This window comes from Sprattus sprattus, assembly GCF_963457725.1.
Source record: "Sprattus sprattus genome assembly, chromosome: 2".
NCBI lineage: Eukaryota > Metazoa > Chordata > Actinopteri > Clupeiformes > Clupeidae > Sprattus > Sprattus sprattus.
In genome coordinates, this window is record NC_137921.1 from 24,727,731 (window position 1) to 24,744,360 (window position 16,630).

The 16,630-nt window shown below is 46.2% G+C and overlaps 1 protein-coding gene across 2 annotated transcripts in view; it reads left to right on the forward strand.

Moving 5' to 3' along the window:
- Positions 1-16,630, forward strand: part of cdc42bpab (CDC42 binding protein kinase alpha (DMPK-like) b) — a gene marked incomplete at its 5' end in the record, with an annotated part of 73,043 nt that overhangs the window by 53,551 nt on the left and 2,862 nt on the right. The window contains 22 exons of one of the 2 annotated variants that reach the window (XM_080832218.1): positions 1,456-1,580; positions 2,039-2,144; positions 2,288-2,436; positions 3,180-3,271; positions 3,754-3,830; positions 5,728-5,766; positions 7,420-7,533; positions 8,031-8,108; positions 8,245-8,350; positions 8,514-8,650; positions 9,018-9,157; positions 9,353-9,434; positions 9,648-9,867; positions 10,182-10,244; positions 10,836-11,134; positions 11,727-12,048; positions 13,627-13,724; positions 13,907-13,991; positions 14,545-14,668; positions 15,199-15,316; positions 15,556-15,673; positions 15,926-16,083. In XM_080832218.1, the coding sequence (XP_080688344.1) occupies positions 1,456-1,580; positions 2,039-2,144; positions 2,288-2,436; positions 3,180-3,271; positions 3,754-3,830; positions 5,728-5,766; positions 7,420-7,533; positions 8,031-8,108; positions 8,245-8,350; positions 8,514-8,650; positions 9,018-9,157; positions 9,353-9,434; positions 9,648-9,867; positions 10,182-10,244; positions 10,836-11,134; positions 11,727-12,048; positions 13,627-13,724; positions 13,907-13,991; positions 14,545-14,668; positions 15,199-15,316; positions 15,556-15,673; positions 15,926-16,083 (2,850 nt within the window). The remainder of the gene's footprint in view (positions 1-1,455; positions 1,581-2,038; positions 2,145-2,287; positions 2,437-3,179; positions 3,272-3,753; positions 3,831-5,727; positions 5,767-7,419; positions 7,534-8,030; positions 8,109-8,244; positions 8,351-8,513; positions 8,651-9,017; positions 9,158-9,352; positions 9,435-9,647; positions 9,868-10,181; positions 10,245-10,835; positions 11,135-11,726; positions 12,049-13,626; positions 13,725-13,906; positions 13,992-14,544; positions 14,669-15,198; positions 15,317-15,555; positions 15,674-15,925; positions 16,084-16,630) is intronic. The other variant, XM_080832219.1, reaches the window with a different exon arrangement.

Sequence of the window (16,630 nt, forward strand, 5' to 3'; positions counted from 1 at the left end):
GTATGATGTAAGTTGTAATATCACATGTTTCAGTGCAAGTTTTTACACAGGATTTTTTCAAAAAATGCTGTCCATTAGAATGGACAGTGGGTCTGAAATCATGTTTTTGAACTCAACTCTTGATGAATTACCTTATAACTATAAAAACAGTACATCAGAACAAGAGAATGAGTTGATAATAAGTGAAAAATATTCCATATGCAGAATATACATGAGGAAGTTGAAGATGCTGAAAAAAATGGGTGTAAATCGAGGGCCGGACAGTGGGGCAAGCGCTCCCTAAATTGACGTATGCTACCAACGCGGGGACAGTGCATTGTGGGACTTGCAGTATTTGTGGTGCGTTCGACATACCAGCGGCCGCGGCAGACAAGCTCTGATAGATAAAAAGATGGATACTTTATTAATTCTGAGGTAAAATTAGGCATACCAAATAAAATGTCAATGTTGCTCATTCAAATCAATGGAACTTTTAGCAACATTCTGAGGAGCTGGCGGGCCAGATTAAATGGCTTGTCGGGCCTGATCAGGCCCGCAGGCCTTGAGTTTGACACATGTGTTGTAGAAAGTCAGTGAGGAAGAAATGTCATATTGAAAAGTAGTCTCAATATCACATATAAGATTAAAATATATATATATATATATTAGGAATACAAACAAAGTGTAGGGCCCTGAGGGACCTTGTAGTCAGAAGTGCAGACCGACATGCCAAATTATGATGAAAAAAAATAAGCAACAAGGTGCAAATTGCCGGGCTGATACAGATAAACACATGTCTACTCTGACAAGTGCAAGGTGCACTTCTGCTTTGTGTCACAGAGAAATTGCTTCAAAGATGCCCACAGAAAATGAGGCTAAAGTGACAGAATTGTGTGATTCTCAATCATTTTTTGCTGCTAAATTGTAAAATAACTAAAAAAAATCTATGATGTTATATTCAAAAACTGTTTGGACCTTAAAAAACAATAATTTTAACTGTTCATGTTCCATGTGATGTCAATGTGACAATGGTAAGACTAAAAACATGTATGATCTTGTCATATGATTGGTCATATGATGGTTGGCAATTTACTACTGTTTGGACCCGATGTCCATTACTTTGGACAAAAAAAAAATGACAATTAAAGAGTTCTGATAAAAAAAAAAAATATTGAGACACATTTCTGGTTGCATTAAGGATGGGAAAGAGTCATTATTATATTTTTCACAAGATTAAGCTGTTTTTTTTTTTTTATTTCCTTCTCCCTCTCTCCAACTCTATCTGTCTATCTGTCGGTCTGTTTCTTTCTTTCTTTCTACCTCTCATTACTCATTCTTTCTCTCTCTCTCTCTCTCTTTCTCTCTCACACACTCTCACACAATCTCACACACACACACACACTCTTACACCACACACACTCACACACTCAAACTCACACACACAAACACACTTCCACACTCTGCTCTCTCTCTTAGGTGACAGGCTTGTTTGAGGAGTTGAGTTTGAGCAACAGGCAGCTAGATGAGGAGCTGAGGGAGCTGTCTGATAAGAAGGAGAGCGTAGCCCACTGGGAGGCCCAGATCACAGAGATCATCCAGTGGTGAGACACACACACACACACACACACACACACACACACACACACACACACACACACACACACACATGCAGAAGAGAGGAAGTGATTGTCAAGGTTGTTCCTTGGTTAGAGGGGCAGACAATTCTCACTCCATGTAATGCCTCTTAGATTTGTGCTAACCACACACAGATGACTCTTTTCATAAGCCGATGGCAAGGTGAGTCTGACCATACCATCAGAACCCCCTACTGGTGTGACTGCTCATACAAACACACACACACACACACATACACACACACACAAACACACACATCAACCACACACACACACCACAAACACACACCACAAACACATGCTGCAGCACTAGTTCACTGAGCAGAGACAACATATTGCATGGTAATGAATCTAGGGTCCCTTCAGGAGCCACAATGATTCATGAGAGAAACTTTGAGTGTGTGTGTGTGTGTGTGTGTTTACAGGGTGAGCGATGAGAAGGACGCTCGTGGTTATCTTCAGGCTCTAGCTACTAAGATGACTGAGGAGCTGGAGGGTCTGAGAACCACCAGCCTGGGAGCCAAGGGCACGGTGAGACACACACACACACACACACACACACACACACACAGACACACACAGACACTCTTAAAATGTCTCCTAAACAGTGTCCACTTGTCAGGCCTCACATCTTGATAACCTCTCCACCGTGTCCGGTCTTATATGGTCTTCAGGACATGCCATGGAAGGTGCGGCGCTTTGCCAAGCTGGACATGTCTGCCCGTCTGGAGCTGCAGTCAGCACTGGACGCAGAGATCCGCGCCAAGCAGATTATCTCGGACGAACTCAATAAGGTCAAGGCCTCCAGCATCTCTGCAGAGTGGTGCGTCTCTATCATTTTCTCATTCTCTATCTCTTTCACTCATTTGCAGTTAATATACATAGCACAGTCACTCAGACACACTCATACAATGTAGAGGCTCACCAGTATAATGGAAATAGTTATAGGCAGTATCAGCTGAATTGTGAAAGAGAAAAAAAATATCCTCAGCTTTCTCTGGGAAAAATATTTTGCTTCAACAATTTGCGGGATAATTCTGCTATCTCATGGATAATTCTGCTATCTCATGGTCTTACAAGCACCTGTGCGCAATGTCCAGCAGGTGTCATGTATTTGTAGTTAATGTTTCAGTCACCATTACAGCTGGAGTGCTGCTGTAGTATCAGGGTCTCATCTGGGAGGCAACTCTGATGTTGTGGTTGTACAATAGTGCCACCTTCTGGATGGATTTGGATAAAGCGATGTTAAAGTAGATCAATCCTGGTGCCCAGGCTTGCACGCTTTCGGCCTTTCAGAAAAGACCCAACTATGATGACTCAGTTCATAATGAACAGATCACACCTGATTTGTCTTACTAATGAGCCTCATTTAGACTTTATCTCATGTGTGCTTGGAGCAAGGGTATATATAGACTATAGGCAGGCCAGAGAACCCCTGATGAATTTGTGCTCTATGGTGTGGTGACATGCAACATTTTATTGTGTGTGTGTGTGTGTGTGTGTGTGTGTGTGTGTGTGTGTTTGTGTGTGGTGTGTGTGGTGTGTGTGGTGTGTGTGTGTGTCCAGTAAACTGCAGGAGGCTGAGAGCAGGAACCACGAGCTGCTGTCTGAGACGGAGCGGCTGAAGAAAGAGCTGGAGGAGCTCCGCCTCAGGAGAGGTTAGGTCACGACCTCTGACCCTTCCCCTTACGCCTCCGTCCACTTTTGCATCGCCCTCCTTCTCCCCCATTCTCTCTCTCAATTTATCATTTAGTCTCTCTCTTTCTCTCATTTTTCTTAATCGTTCTCTCTCTGCCTCTCTTTGTTTCTCCCTCGCTTTTTGTCCAACTCACCCTCCATCTTTTCATTCCCTTTCGCTTCTTTTTTTCACACACTGTCTTCTTTCTCTTCGTTCGTATTTCTCACAAGTTTTTTTCACTCTATTCTGCCCTTGCTCTCTCTCTCCCTCCCTATTTTTTATTTCCCCCTCTTTTATTCTCTCTCTCTCTATCTTTCCTGTAGCAGGGAGTGGCAACCATTTTCTGTCATTTCAGTGGTAAAATTTGAGTAAATGTAATGAGTTTCCCATTGCTGGATGCACTCATAAAATTCCTCTCTGGGATTTTGGAACAAAAATAATTTCTCTTTTGGCTTTTTCCAGGCGTTAAACACCAGGACTCCCAGAATTCCTTCCTGGCTTTCCTGAATGCACCCACCTCGGGGCTGGATCAGTTTGATGTAAGTATCTCCGATTCCACAAGGCAACTGGATCTCATCCTGTGTGTCACAGCACAACACTGGCCAACAGGAAGTGAAGCAGTCACCTGCTGGGCTGTCCATCTCTCCAGCAGGCTGGGGCTGGCCAAACAAAGCATAGGGTTCCTGTATGCATTTTTTCGTGTGTGTGAGTGCGAGTGCAAGTGCGAGAGTGTGTGTCTGTTTGTGTTTTGTGTGTGTGTATACTGGTCTGTACTTTTTGTGAATACTTTCTTTGTACATGCATTTGTGTGTGTGTGTGTGTGTGTGTGTGTGTGTGTGTGTGTGTGTGTGTGTGTGTGTGTGTGTGTGTGTGTGTGTGTGTGTGTGTGTTAAAAGCGAGAGCGTCTTGGGAACTGTGGTTGCCAGTCTCTTAGGTTATTTTCAGTGTGTGCTGAATTATTCACTGGGTTGCTCCCCTGAAAGCCCTCTTCCTGCTCCACCATCTCTGCTCTCCTTCTGTCAGGCACTCTTTCTCTCCTCCTCCTGCTTTGTTTCAGTTCTTCTTTTCTTTCTTGTGTTTTTATGTTGCGTCAGGAGCCTTTCTCCTCCTCGTCTTCTTCAGTTGAGTCCGCTTTGATTGAGTTTTGGGAAGATGTAAGTTTCTTGGTCTTATATGAGGCCACCACCATTAGTGCTAGTGTTCGTCCATTAGGCTGTTATTCTGGTGTGTACCTGCTCCCTCTCCAACACACTCATACACACACACACTCATACACACACACACACACATACACACACACACACACCCACACACACACACCCACGCACAAGCACACCCACGTAGAGAAAGGGAGAGAGAAAGAGAGCACTCAGAACATAGTCTATATATATACACACACACAAACCACACATACACACACACATACACACACACACACACACATACACACACACACATACACACACACACACATATACACACAAACACACCTACCCCTCACCTTTACCACTCTGACCTGTGATGTGATCTTATCTCTCAGTACAGCTGTATGAGCTCTAGTCTCTTGTCTCCTCTTGTTGTAGTGAGGATGTTTCAGGTTGTGTGTGTCACACACACACACACACACACACACACACACACACACACACACACACACACTCTCCCAGTACAGGGCGCACCAGTTCTCCCTCATCAGTGTCATTGTTGTTGTCGTGCCTGTTGGGTTTGCCCTGACTCCACAGACAGCAGAACAGCACAGTAGATTTGTCCCAACCTGTCCCGCGCCTGCTCCCAACCCCACCCCACTTCACTTCACCTCACCTCACCCTCCGCGCAGCGCCGCGCCGCTCATAACCGTCCCTGCGTCAGGAACATCCAGTTCCCCACAGCAGACCTCATAGGACACACACTGCCAATTAGCTCCAGGGTTTGGTCTCACCCCAGCGTTGAACCGTTTCCCCAAATATGAGGCCCCTAGTGCAGGCAGCGCTTTGCTAATTGCAGTTCTGAGACTTGAATCAACATAGTCAGATTGAGATACTCTCAAGATGGTCCACTTCATGTGATTTGGTGTTTTGTAGTGAGCATTTCATTGCATTGCAGGATTGTCTGTAAAAACTCAAAGCACAAGTTGGGGAAAGTAGGCCACCATTTCCGCCATGCACTGCACTCACACATAGACAGTTGTGCAGCAGGACTGCAGCATAGACAGCCGTCAGATCCAGATAGGTTTTGGCTAAGGAACCGGTGTGGTACAGGGCTCCCATGGATCCATGTTGTTTTGCTCTGGGCCTAGGCTAGGTAATGGGATGTGAGGTTGGATAGTTCAAGAGTTGGGGCCATCCAGCAATTTCCTTAGATCTCCATACAGCCTGTTGTTGCTTTTTTTCATCTCTCCCTCTCACCCTCTCTCTGTCTCTCTCTTTCTCTTTAAAGCGATCTCCCTCCGTTGGTCCGGGCAGCAAAGGCAGACGTGTAAGCAGCTGTTTGTTTTTGTATTGTTACGCCGTCCTTTGCCTTGGGAAAGGGACATCTGTTCTTTGTGCCTGATGAGATGTGTGTGTGTGTGTGTGTGTGTGTGTGTGTGTGTTGCATGGGTTTCAGGTTGTGCGCGTGGTTTCACATGGGAAGTGTTGGTTGCATTCATGTCTATTTCCTTGCATTCTGTAGAGTGACTACTCTGTATCTGTGGACTTTGGCTAACTTACCCTAGCATCTGGCCTGGTGGTTTCACACAGGAACATCACACTCTCACTGGTCTCACCTCATGTTTGGGATCTAATTGTGGGTCTGTTTTTGAGTAATGGGTTATTATTTTTCAGAGGTCTAACCCCTTCCTAGCGGAGACCTGTCCTACCTACCTACCTACCTACCTATACTCTCTGAAAATAAATTATTCTTTTGTTTTCCTTAGATGAGAACCCTTTGAGTTCCTACAAAAGACCCCTGAGAGAATTTCAATAACAAATATACCATGTTATCATATACCATTTATGGGCGTTCCTGTCAGGATACCCTTTAAGTAGAACATTTGAAGTGACTTATACTTGTTGTCTTGTACATTAAAATGAAATTTGTCAGTGAGCTGAAGGCAAATATTTCGAAGGACCCTTTTTTACTGTAGTGTATCTTTTTATTAGAATTGAACAATGTATTTTAGCACATCATGAAACAATTGACTGAGTGCAGTCTGTTTGATTCACAAATTTAACACATTTGTTTCGGAACTTGATTTAGATTTTGGGTGTAATGTCACTTCAAATGTTCTAGATGGCAACCTTTTTTCACTTAGAGTTGGTCTTCATGTACATGTACTGTACTGTTGCCATGCAGATTACCATGTGCCTATGCTAACAGCATGAATTATGCCAACACAGCTCTAAAGGAGTGTGTCAGGTTCATTAGCTGAGAAACAAGCTCCTAGTGTGGGGTCCTAGTGTGTTTGTCAGTACGGCTTATGTTCTGTGTCTGTGTGGACTTGTGGGTTGGGTGTTGTGTCTCGTGCATGTTTGAACATGCCCTCTGCTTGGTCAAAACGTACTGCACAACCATCAGAATCAATGTCGGCTCTGTCTCAACTGCAGTGTCTTTAACACTGTAGTTAACTGAAGAGGAAAGTCTGCACTGTGAAATCCCTATTCACTGCTCTGTCTCCAGCAGCTCAGAAGGGACTGCTTGGGTACAGAATGTTTCACCCCCCAGACCTGCAATCACCTTAGCTGTGTCACCACAGGTCAGCGTCTTAGTTCAAGAATTGCACTGGTTGAAACATTTGCTGTCGAGACTGATATTTGACCTTGATTCTGATTGGGTTACTGTTGGTGGTTTGTGGTATTTTGCTGACGGTGTATCCCAGCATGCATTGTGCCTGTGCTGGCTGTGTGCTTGTACTGCTCCAGGGACATTTTACCCAGCGGTGGGTTACAGGGGGTGGACTGCACACATCAGCAACTTTTCCCTTCACATTGTCTCTCTTATTTTTTACCACTCTCTTGCTTACTATCTTTCTACCTCTTTTTGTCCCCTTTTCATTTTCCTGTTTCTCTTTGGATCGGCCTGTATCTATCTTTCTCTTTTCCTCTCCTTCTCTCTCTCTTTCTCTTTCTCTCTCCCTTTTTCCCTCTATAGCTGGATTCTATGGACTACACCCCCTCCAACACTCCATCTCATGATGAGGACTCCAAGCGCAGAGTGTCCCGCTCCCGTTCCCCATCCACCGCCAGCGACATGGAGCCCATCGAGGTGTGCCCCCAAACCACCCCATACCCCTTACCCCCACCCAACTGCCCCATCTCCTTCACCAGCACAGGAACATAGCCCAGAACCGCAGTCTGTCTCGGCAGAAACTAAGTGAAATGTTATATGTTATAAACAGCTTAAACACCCATTAATTCACTTTAGAGAACATTATTAAGAAAGGCATCGTCTCTTCAAAACATCGGTGAAGCTTACTTTCAAACAAAGCTTAGTGACACAATTAAGATGGGCTAATGACAAATTCAGTTGACAACTCAATTAATTGATTTCAAAATTAAATTATTGCTACTTATTATTAGTAGCTAGTATCAGTACCAGATGATGAACTCCACGGAGCGCTATACGTATTTTAAGACACAAGTTGCGTAATGCGTCAACGACGCTGTCTATCTGTTTCCCACAATGTTATCTGGTACATCAGCAGTCTCAACCTGACCACTGAGACCCATTCACTGTTTCCTGTCCTCTTCCCCCTCCTGTAGTTGATGGACCACCCGTCCCGAGTCCACACCCCCACCATGCGCTCTGGGTATGGCAGTCTGGGGCCCTCGTCTCCAAAGGTATGCCAACTCATGCGCTCATGTGCAGGACCCACTGAAACAGGCACAGGTCTGGTGCTGTCTGGTGCTAGCATTGCGTTTGATTTTGTTTTGAATGTTGCAAAAACGCTTACCCCAATTCACCCCTCCCCCACAGCCTAAAGCACACCAGTTTGTGGTGAAGTCCTTCAGCATGCCGACCAAATGCAACCAGTGCACCTCCCTCATGGTTGGCCTCATCCGGCAGGGCTGCACGTGCGAGGGTAAGACACAGGGGGTTTGTGTGGCCAAAAGAGGACACTGGGCAATGAGATTTCATCACACATTTAGCAGTGATTAAATGAAATACACTGGGTCATATGCGTTGCTCAGCGTGCTCAGTAGTAATGACGGATCATTGTATGTTCCCTCTGCCTGTGCCCTCAGTGTGTAACTTCTCCTGTCACGTGGCGTGTGCTGACAAGGCGCCTGCAGTGTGCCCTGTGCCCCCTGACCAGACCAAGGGCCCACTGGGCATCGACCCACAGAGGGGCATCGGAACAGCATATGAGGGGCATGTGAGGGTAAGTGTGTGTTTGTGTGTTTGTGTTTGTGTGTGTGTGTGTGTGTGTGTGTGTGTGTGTGTGTGTGTGTGTGTGTGTGTGTGTGTGTGTGTGTGTGTGTGTGTGTGTGTGTGTGTGTGTGTGTGTGTGTGTGCGCGCGCGCGTGTGTATGTGTGTGCTCGTGTATGTGTTCTGAATTTAACATTGCATGTATAGTTAGTTTGTTTATTCAGCACTAGTTGAGCACTTAATATCATGTAACTTTAAAACATGGTGTTAGGCCTTGTTTATGGGGAGATAACACAGCTAGTCAGTGAATACTTAATGCTAATGAAGAATATGAAATCCCTCTCTATCTCTCTCTCTCTCTATCTCTCTTCCCCCTTAGATTCCCAAACCCACAGGTGTGAAGAAGGGTTGGCAGCGTGCGTTAGTGGTGGTCTGTGACTTTAAGCTCTTCCTCTATGAGCTGGGAGAAGGCAAAGCTACCCAGCCTAGTGTGGTGGTCAGCCAGGTTATTGACATGAGGTCAGTAAATAACCACATTTTCCAGCTATTTGCTCAGCTATGATTTTGATACATGCAGAGGATGAAGGATCACACTGAATCACATTTTCCAACATCCCTGTGCCTATATTACATTTTTCCTACATTTCTCATATTTTACTTCACATCGTAAGTGATCAACTGAGAAGGTTAATCTGGCTCTTCTGTTTTGTCAAGGGATGAGGAGTTTTCAGTCAGCTCTGTCTTAGCCTCCGATGTCATCCACGCCAACCGGAAAGACATCCCCTGCATATTTAGAGTAAGTGTGTGTGCATGCCTGAATTGGTGTCTTAAAGGTTTCTGGTTAAAAAAACAGTTTTAGCTTTATTGGATATGAAAAATGTTATTGTCTCCTTCATACACATTGAGGCATGTTTTAAGCTCCTGGCTCAGTACTGCAGGACTCCCAACACACTCTCACACATCCAGACAGCTGACCCATCCACACCTCTGTTGCTGCTTCCTTTCGAAGGTGACGGGCTCCCAGCTGTCAGCCTCTCCCGGCCAGAAGGCATCCATCCTCATCCTGGCCGACAGCGACCACGAGCGCAACAAGTGGGTGGGCCTACTGAGCGAGCTGCAGCGAATCCTGCGCAAGCACAAGCTGAAGGAGCGTTCGGTCTACGCCCCCAAGGAGGCCTACGACAACACCCTGCCCCTCATCAAGGGCACCCAGACCGCCACCATCATCGGTGACTACTTCTCATTATCAATATCTCTCTCTCTCACTCTCTCTCTCTTTCTCTCTCTCTCTCAGTATTTTTATTCCCCCTTTTCTCTTGATTTTTTTAGTTTTCTTTCATGTGTGTCTATTTGCTTTCTATTATTCCTGTTTCAATTATCTATCTATTTTTGTGAAGATTTGTCCTTCCTATGTGTCTGCAGTATGTACAGTGGTTTCCCCACTCCCAGTTTCTCTCTCCTCATTCCTCTGATGTCTTAGTTTGGTTTAATATCTCAAGTGTCTCACACACATATCACCTCTGTCACACTGCTATCCCTTCAGATCACGAGCGCGTTGCCCTTGGCAATGAAGAGGGCCTGTTTGTCATCCACGTCACAAAAGACGGTAAGCGCAAATCCATTCCAATGCCTAGAAACAAAAGAGTGTGTACCACTGTGGTCCACTGTCAGAGGAGATTAAGCCAGACATACGGCTATAGCTTCCAGGGATCCCTTCCATCAGATGTGTAGTTTTGGGTGTGTTTTTTTTCTTCAGTTGTAATTCACTTCCAATTGTGTCAGTTCTGCCAGAGGCAAGGCTTGCTGTTTGACTTTTTGTCCTTGTTGACTTCCAGACTGTCAGAGATCTATTGAGCATGCCTTTGTTGTTGAAGTGTTTGTTCTGCTCTGCGGTCTGCTGAATGACAGAAAGCTCTAACCAGAGAGTATGAAAGAATCTAAAGCTGGCATGGATGGAGACTGTAGTTTCCTATATGAATTCAAGCACACAGGATTAAATAAGTGTCATAGCGTTAGCATCCACAATTACCAATTATCCACAGTAAAAGATTCACTCAGACTTCATTGCTTTCTAAATCTAAACTTGTACACATCCCTGCTGGACCAGCCTTGATCTTGTGCCCTCTGTCCCCAAACACACACACATTCACACACCCATATACACAACACACATACATATAATCACACTCCCATGCAGAGATCATCCGGGTGGGCGACAGTAAGAAGGTCCACCAGGTGGAGCTGATCGGGACCGAGCAGCTGCTGGCCGTGGTGTCGGGGCGGAATCGGCATGTGCGGCTGCTACCGGCCGCCTCGCTGGACGGCCGCGACAGCGAGCCCTTCAAGCTGGCTGACACCAAGGGCTGCCAGGCGCTGGCGTGGGGTCAGGTACGCCACGGCGCCCTCACCTGTCTCTGCGTGGCCATGAAGCGGCAGGTCATCATCTACGAGCTCAACCGGAGCAAGAGCCGACACCGCCGCATCAGAGAGATCCAGGTGAGAAGGAATTTGGGTTCAGCACAGGGTGTGTGATGTCATGATGCCTTTTTTAAGCGCTCTGGTCCTTGGTTCTCTGCGTCCTTGAATACTCTACTCGAATCACCTTGAAATAGTTGATTTCAAATTTGAAGAGCACAACAGGCTTAGTTATAGTAGTAACAGTTACTACAAATCAGATACTGTATGGAAAGTGCTCCAGTACCCCTTCTAAAGTGCCTGAAGTTTCTTAATGGTCATGTCTGTTGCCTTTTTCACCTATTAAGAACATTTTAGAAGCAAGCTTCATTGCCACAGTTGTATTCAAAAAGGCATGGATGTGGCATTGAAGTGTATTTGCTCATGTTTAGCTGAAGCTCAGTTTTAATATATTTGATAAAGACCCTAGAACACATTTATAACACAGCCATAAAGTCTAATGCCAGTATGTTTGATTGGAACTGTGTGTCACCTCATTATATTGGTTGGTCTGCTAAAGAAATGTTGCTTATCTACAATATGACAATAGCTGGTTGAGCAATTTGCTGAACGTTTTAAGTTCGCCTCCAACCTTTCAGTCATGCCAATCCACCATCCCCTCTCTGTATTGCAGGTGCCAGGCACGGTGCAGTGGATGGCAGTGCAGAGCGAGCGTCTTTGCGTGGGCTGGCAGGCTGGCTTTGCCCGCTACAGCCTGCCCGGCGAGGGCTCGACGGGCGCCTCCTCCGGCTGCGTGAGTCTGCTGCACCCCGAGGACCCCACGCTCACCTTCCTGGGGCAGCAGGTGGGGCCGGGGGCCGACGCCCTGTGCGCCGTGGAGCTCTCCCCCAAGGAGCTGCTGCTCTGCTTCGGCAGCCTGGGCATCTACGTTGACTGGCAGGGTCGGCGCTCGCGGCAGCAGGAGCTGATGTGGCCCGCAGTGCCCACTGCCTGCTGTGAGTGCCCGCGGGGTGGGGAGGGGTGGGTGTGTGTGTGTTTGTGTGTTCGTGTGTATGTGTGTGTGTGTGTGTGTGTGTGTGTGTGTTTGTGTGTTTGTGTGTTCGTGTGTATGAGTGTGTTTTTTTATGTGTGTGAGTTTGTGTGTATATATGCTTGTGATTGTTGGTGTATTTATGAATGTGTATGTGGTGTGGGACTGCTAAAAGGGGGAGTGAAGTGTGTGTGTGTTCGTGTGTTTGTGTGTATGTGTGTTTTTGTATGTGTGTGAGTTTGTGTGTATGTATGCTTGTGATTGTTGGTGTATTTATGAATGTGTATGTGGTGTGGGACTGCTAAAAGGGGGAGTGAAGTGTGTGTGTGTGTGTGTGTGTGTGTGTGTGTGTGTGGTTTTATCTATGTATATGTGCATGTGGATACATACCTGTGTGTGTGTGTGTGTGTGTGTGTGTGTGTATGTTGGAGTCTCTGTCTAGGGTGTCAGGATGGGTTGGGTTGTCGGGGAGGGGCTAATCGCAGGCAGTAGGTATGAGCTTCCAGAGGTGTCCACTACATGCTCCGCTTCATCATACAACCTCCTACCACCCCCAGAAGCTGTCTTACCCTCTGTCACTGTCCTTTTGTGCTGTTGTCTTTGTCTCTGTCACATTCTCACTTTCCTCTTCTCTCCTGGCCCTCACACTTTCTTTTCATGTAGGAGTCTCTGTCTTTCTGTTTGTTTCTGTTTTGCTTACAAACGTACTTACCCTTTTTCTCTTCCTCCTGCCCTTGGTCTGTATCTAGTCTTCTGTTCATAATTTTCTCTTACCCTCTTTCTTGACACTATATTTTAAGATCCACTAGTACTTAGGTCCCTTTAGTGTGAGGCGCACTTCCACTATACCCCAGCAGGGGCCGGTGTTTCCAGCTTTCATCCCAGGAACAGGATGTGTTGTAAAGCGGAACGTGTAGAGGGCCGACTCTGGGAGTGGCGGGTCACATGCCTCTCGCTGGCGAGCTCCCATTCTAGTGTTCTTTCTCCTTTTTCTAGTGTATGATAAGAAAGACTGAAAGATGAAAGACTCTTCTATTGTGCTGTTTCGTATGAGCCTAGTTAATCACCTCATAGCCCCAGTAGGTTATAATCACCACCTCACAGGCCCTGTAGTATACCACATCAATTATAGCCCTCTAGTTAGTAGAACCAAACACCTTCAGCATCTAAAAACCATCAACCTGATCTCAACCCCTTTAACCTGGGTGTTGGTGGGAAAGGTCCTGTAACATTTTCCCTTCCATCCTCATGAAACTCTGTAGCGCTTCCTCATAGGATCAGCATCAGCTGTGCTGTTCATCATCATGGGCACAGAGGAGAGACCCATTTACAAGCATCACTTCAAACCATTGTTGACCTAAAATAAACTCTCCATTAGACATCCACACAAAACCTGTGTTTTACCACAGTGCTATGTTCTGGGGTTGCAATAATCCACAGTTTATGACAAAACTGGAGTTCATACGACTATTTCTGGATCAGTGGTTATAGGCCCTGGGCATCAGCTTTGCTTATCGTGTTTGCTCCATGTAACCCACTACAGGCTACAGTGCCCCCTATCTGTCGGTGTACAGTGAGAATGCGGTGGATGTCTTTGATGTGAACAGCATGGAGTGGATCCAGACCATCCCGCTGAAGAAGGTCCCTGATGGCACCATTATTATACTTTTAAAATGTCTATATGAAGGTTTTACACAGGTTTTACACAACCCACATAAACCACACAGATACGCATAAACAAAAACACAATGTGGCTGTAGTAACACACACGTTGAAGTCATTATAAGTCCTGAGAGGAATATGAATGTGTGTGTTGATTACAGGCTCGGCCATTGAACACAGACGGATCACTGAACTTGTTGGGATGGGAGACGGTGCGACTGGTCTACTTCAGGAACAAAACGGCGGGTAAGAGTGTCACATTACAGTCCGTTGTAAATAAGATTAGTCTGGCTTAATGAGACCAGTTGATGAGAATGATGAGGAGGAGAATGAGGGCGAATACGATGAATCATGATGGATTAGGCATGATGATCAGTATCATATACTGGTTATGTGGATTACGTACTCAAAGGCTTGCATAAGCAGCAAAAAGATTATTTTAGTCGGTAGTCATTCTGCTGTTGTTGACGTACATTTCTAGTATGTATAAGCTTTTTTTCCATGTGTAAATTTCTGTCCCTCTGTTTCTCTCTCTCTCTCTCTCTCTGTCTGTGTGTGTGTGTGTGTGTGTGTGTGTGTGTGTGTGTGTGTGTGTGTGTGTGTGTGTGTGTGTGTGTGATGTGGGCCGTGTGCGTGGGCGTGGGCGTGGGCGTGGGCGTGGGCGTGGGCGTGTGCGTGTGCGTGTGTGTGTGTGTGTGTGTCTGTCTGTCTGTCTGTCTGTCTGTCTGTCTGTCTGTCTGTCTGTCTGTCTGTCTGTCTGTCTGTCTGTCTGTCTGTCTGTCTGTCTGTCTGTCTGTAGAGGGGGATGAGCTAGTGGTGCCAGAGGTGAATGAGAACAGTAGGAAGCAGTTGGTGCGAAGCATCAACAACAAGAGACGCTTCTCCTTTAGAGTGCCTGAGGAGGAAAGGTTACAGCAGAGGAGGTACGCATGTACATAGACACACACACACACACACACACACACACACACACACACACACACACACACACACACACACACACACACACTCACACTCACACACAGACACACACACATACACAGACACACATGCACACACATCCATACACACACACACACACATACATATACAAACACATACACACGTACACACGTACACACCTACACACCTACACACGTACACAGACACACACAAACAAGCAAGCACTCATATTTGTGCACATGAACTGAACTGAACACATTAGCAGTGCTTGGACACATTCATTTAACAATTAAAATATTGATATGGTAAAGCGCAGACTAACACACACAGTTACCCATTCCCAAGCCTGGCCCCCCATGGAACACAGATGCCTTATCTCTAATGATAAACACTCTCAGTTACAGACTTATAACTTTTCCACAGGCACACTGTTAAATAATCACACGGTGCATGTTCACACACACACACACAGTAGAACATGTCTCTCATGAGTCTTCCCTGGCTCCTCCAGAGAGATGCTGCGAGACCCAGAGATGAGGAGTAAGCTCATCTCCAACCCCACCAACTTCAACCACGTGGCCCACATGGGCCCAGGAGACGGAATCCAGGTGCTCATGGATCTGCCGATGGTAACACACACACACAGACTCCATCCGCATGTAATTATTTTATCCTTTATCAACATGCACCCATTTTAAACATCATGAGTAAAGGAATAACTGCTTATAAAAACTGCGTATTTGCCCTAATTAAACGTTTGTGTGTGTGTGTGTGGTGTGTGTGTGTGTGTGTGGTGTGTGTGTATGTGTGTGTGTGTGTGTGTGTGTGTGTGTGTGTGTGTGTGTGTGTGTGTGTGTGGTACCTTCAGAATGTCCGGGCTCAAGAGAACCGGGGTGCGTTCAGTGGTTCTGCCAGCATCCCCTCCATCAACAAGAACCGCGGAGAACCAGGTCGATCCATGAGTGCCAGCAGTGGGCTGGGCATACGTGAGTGCCAATCCAGAACCAACATCCTCGACCGCCATTTTAGAACTTCTCAGTATACACTTGGAACTAGTATGTTGAAACATACCAGTAGAATGAAAATGAATGACCTTTTGCACCCTCTTTCTTGTTCTCCCTCTCCATTTCTCTATTTATGTCTGTGGCCTCACCCCCCCCCCCCCCCTCTTTCTCTGTCCTTTTCCCTCTTCCTTTCCCTTTCTCATTCTTTCCACCTCCTTCTCTCTCTGTGTTCAGGCTCTAACTCCCAGAATGGTAGTGCCCTGAGGCGGGAGTTCTCTGGTAGCAGCTACAGCTCTAAGCGCCAGACCATGACCTCGCCTTCCGAGAGCTCGCTGTCCTCTGGAGGCGGCATGGACGTGGGTGACGCACCCCTGTCGCAGTTCGACCGCGAGGTGAGTGTAGGAAAACAGCAGAGCATCTCTCTCTCTCTCTCTCTCTATTTCTCTCTTATGCGCACTACTCTCTTTTCCCCTAAGAACAAACTCTCCAAAGCAAAATAAAAAAAAAACATCTTTACCCAGCCAAATCAGGAATTACAAGGGATGTTTTAGCCCCTAGCATTAGCCTATGGTAAGAGTCAAGTAAAAAACCTTTTATAGTTTTAGCTTTTCTCATCAGAACTCATCAGAACAGTAACTCTGAAGAAAAGCAAGGGCTTGTTTAGCTGTATGGTTCTCTCACTGACCTCAGGCTACTTTGTTCTGAGCTCTCAGACAGATGTGCTTCACCCCGCTGCCCTGCTTCTCCTGAATGTGATTCTCCAAATTGACCTCCAAGTTATGTTCCACCTCCACCCATTCCTTTCACCATCTGCCCTTCAGTAATGGAGTCCCCCTCACAGCACCACCACTCCCTGGATAGGCCAGTGGTACTCAGAGTAACACAGGCTACATATGGTCAAGATCCCTGTGCTTTCACTGAACTCATGTAGATGGTCGT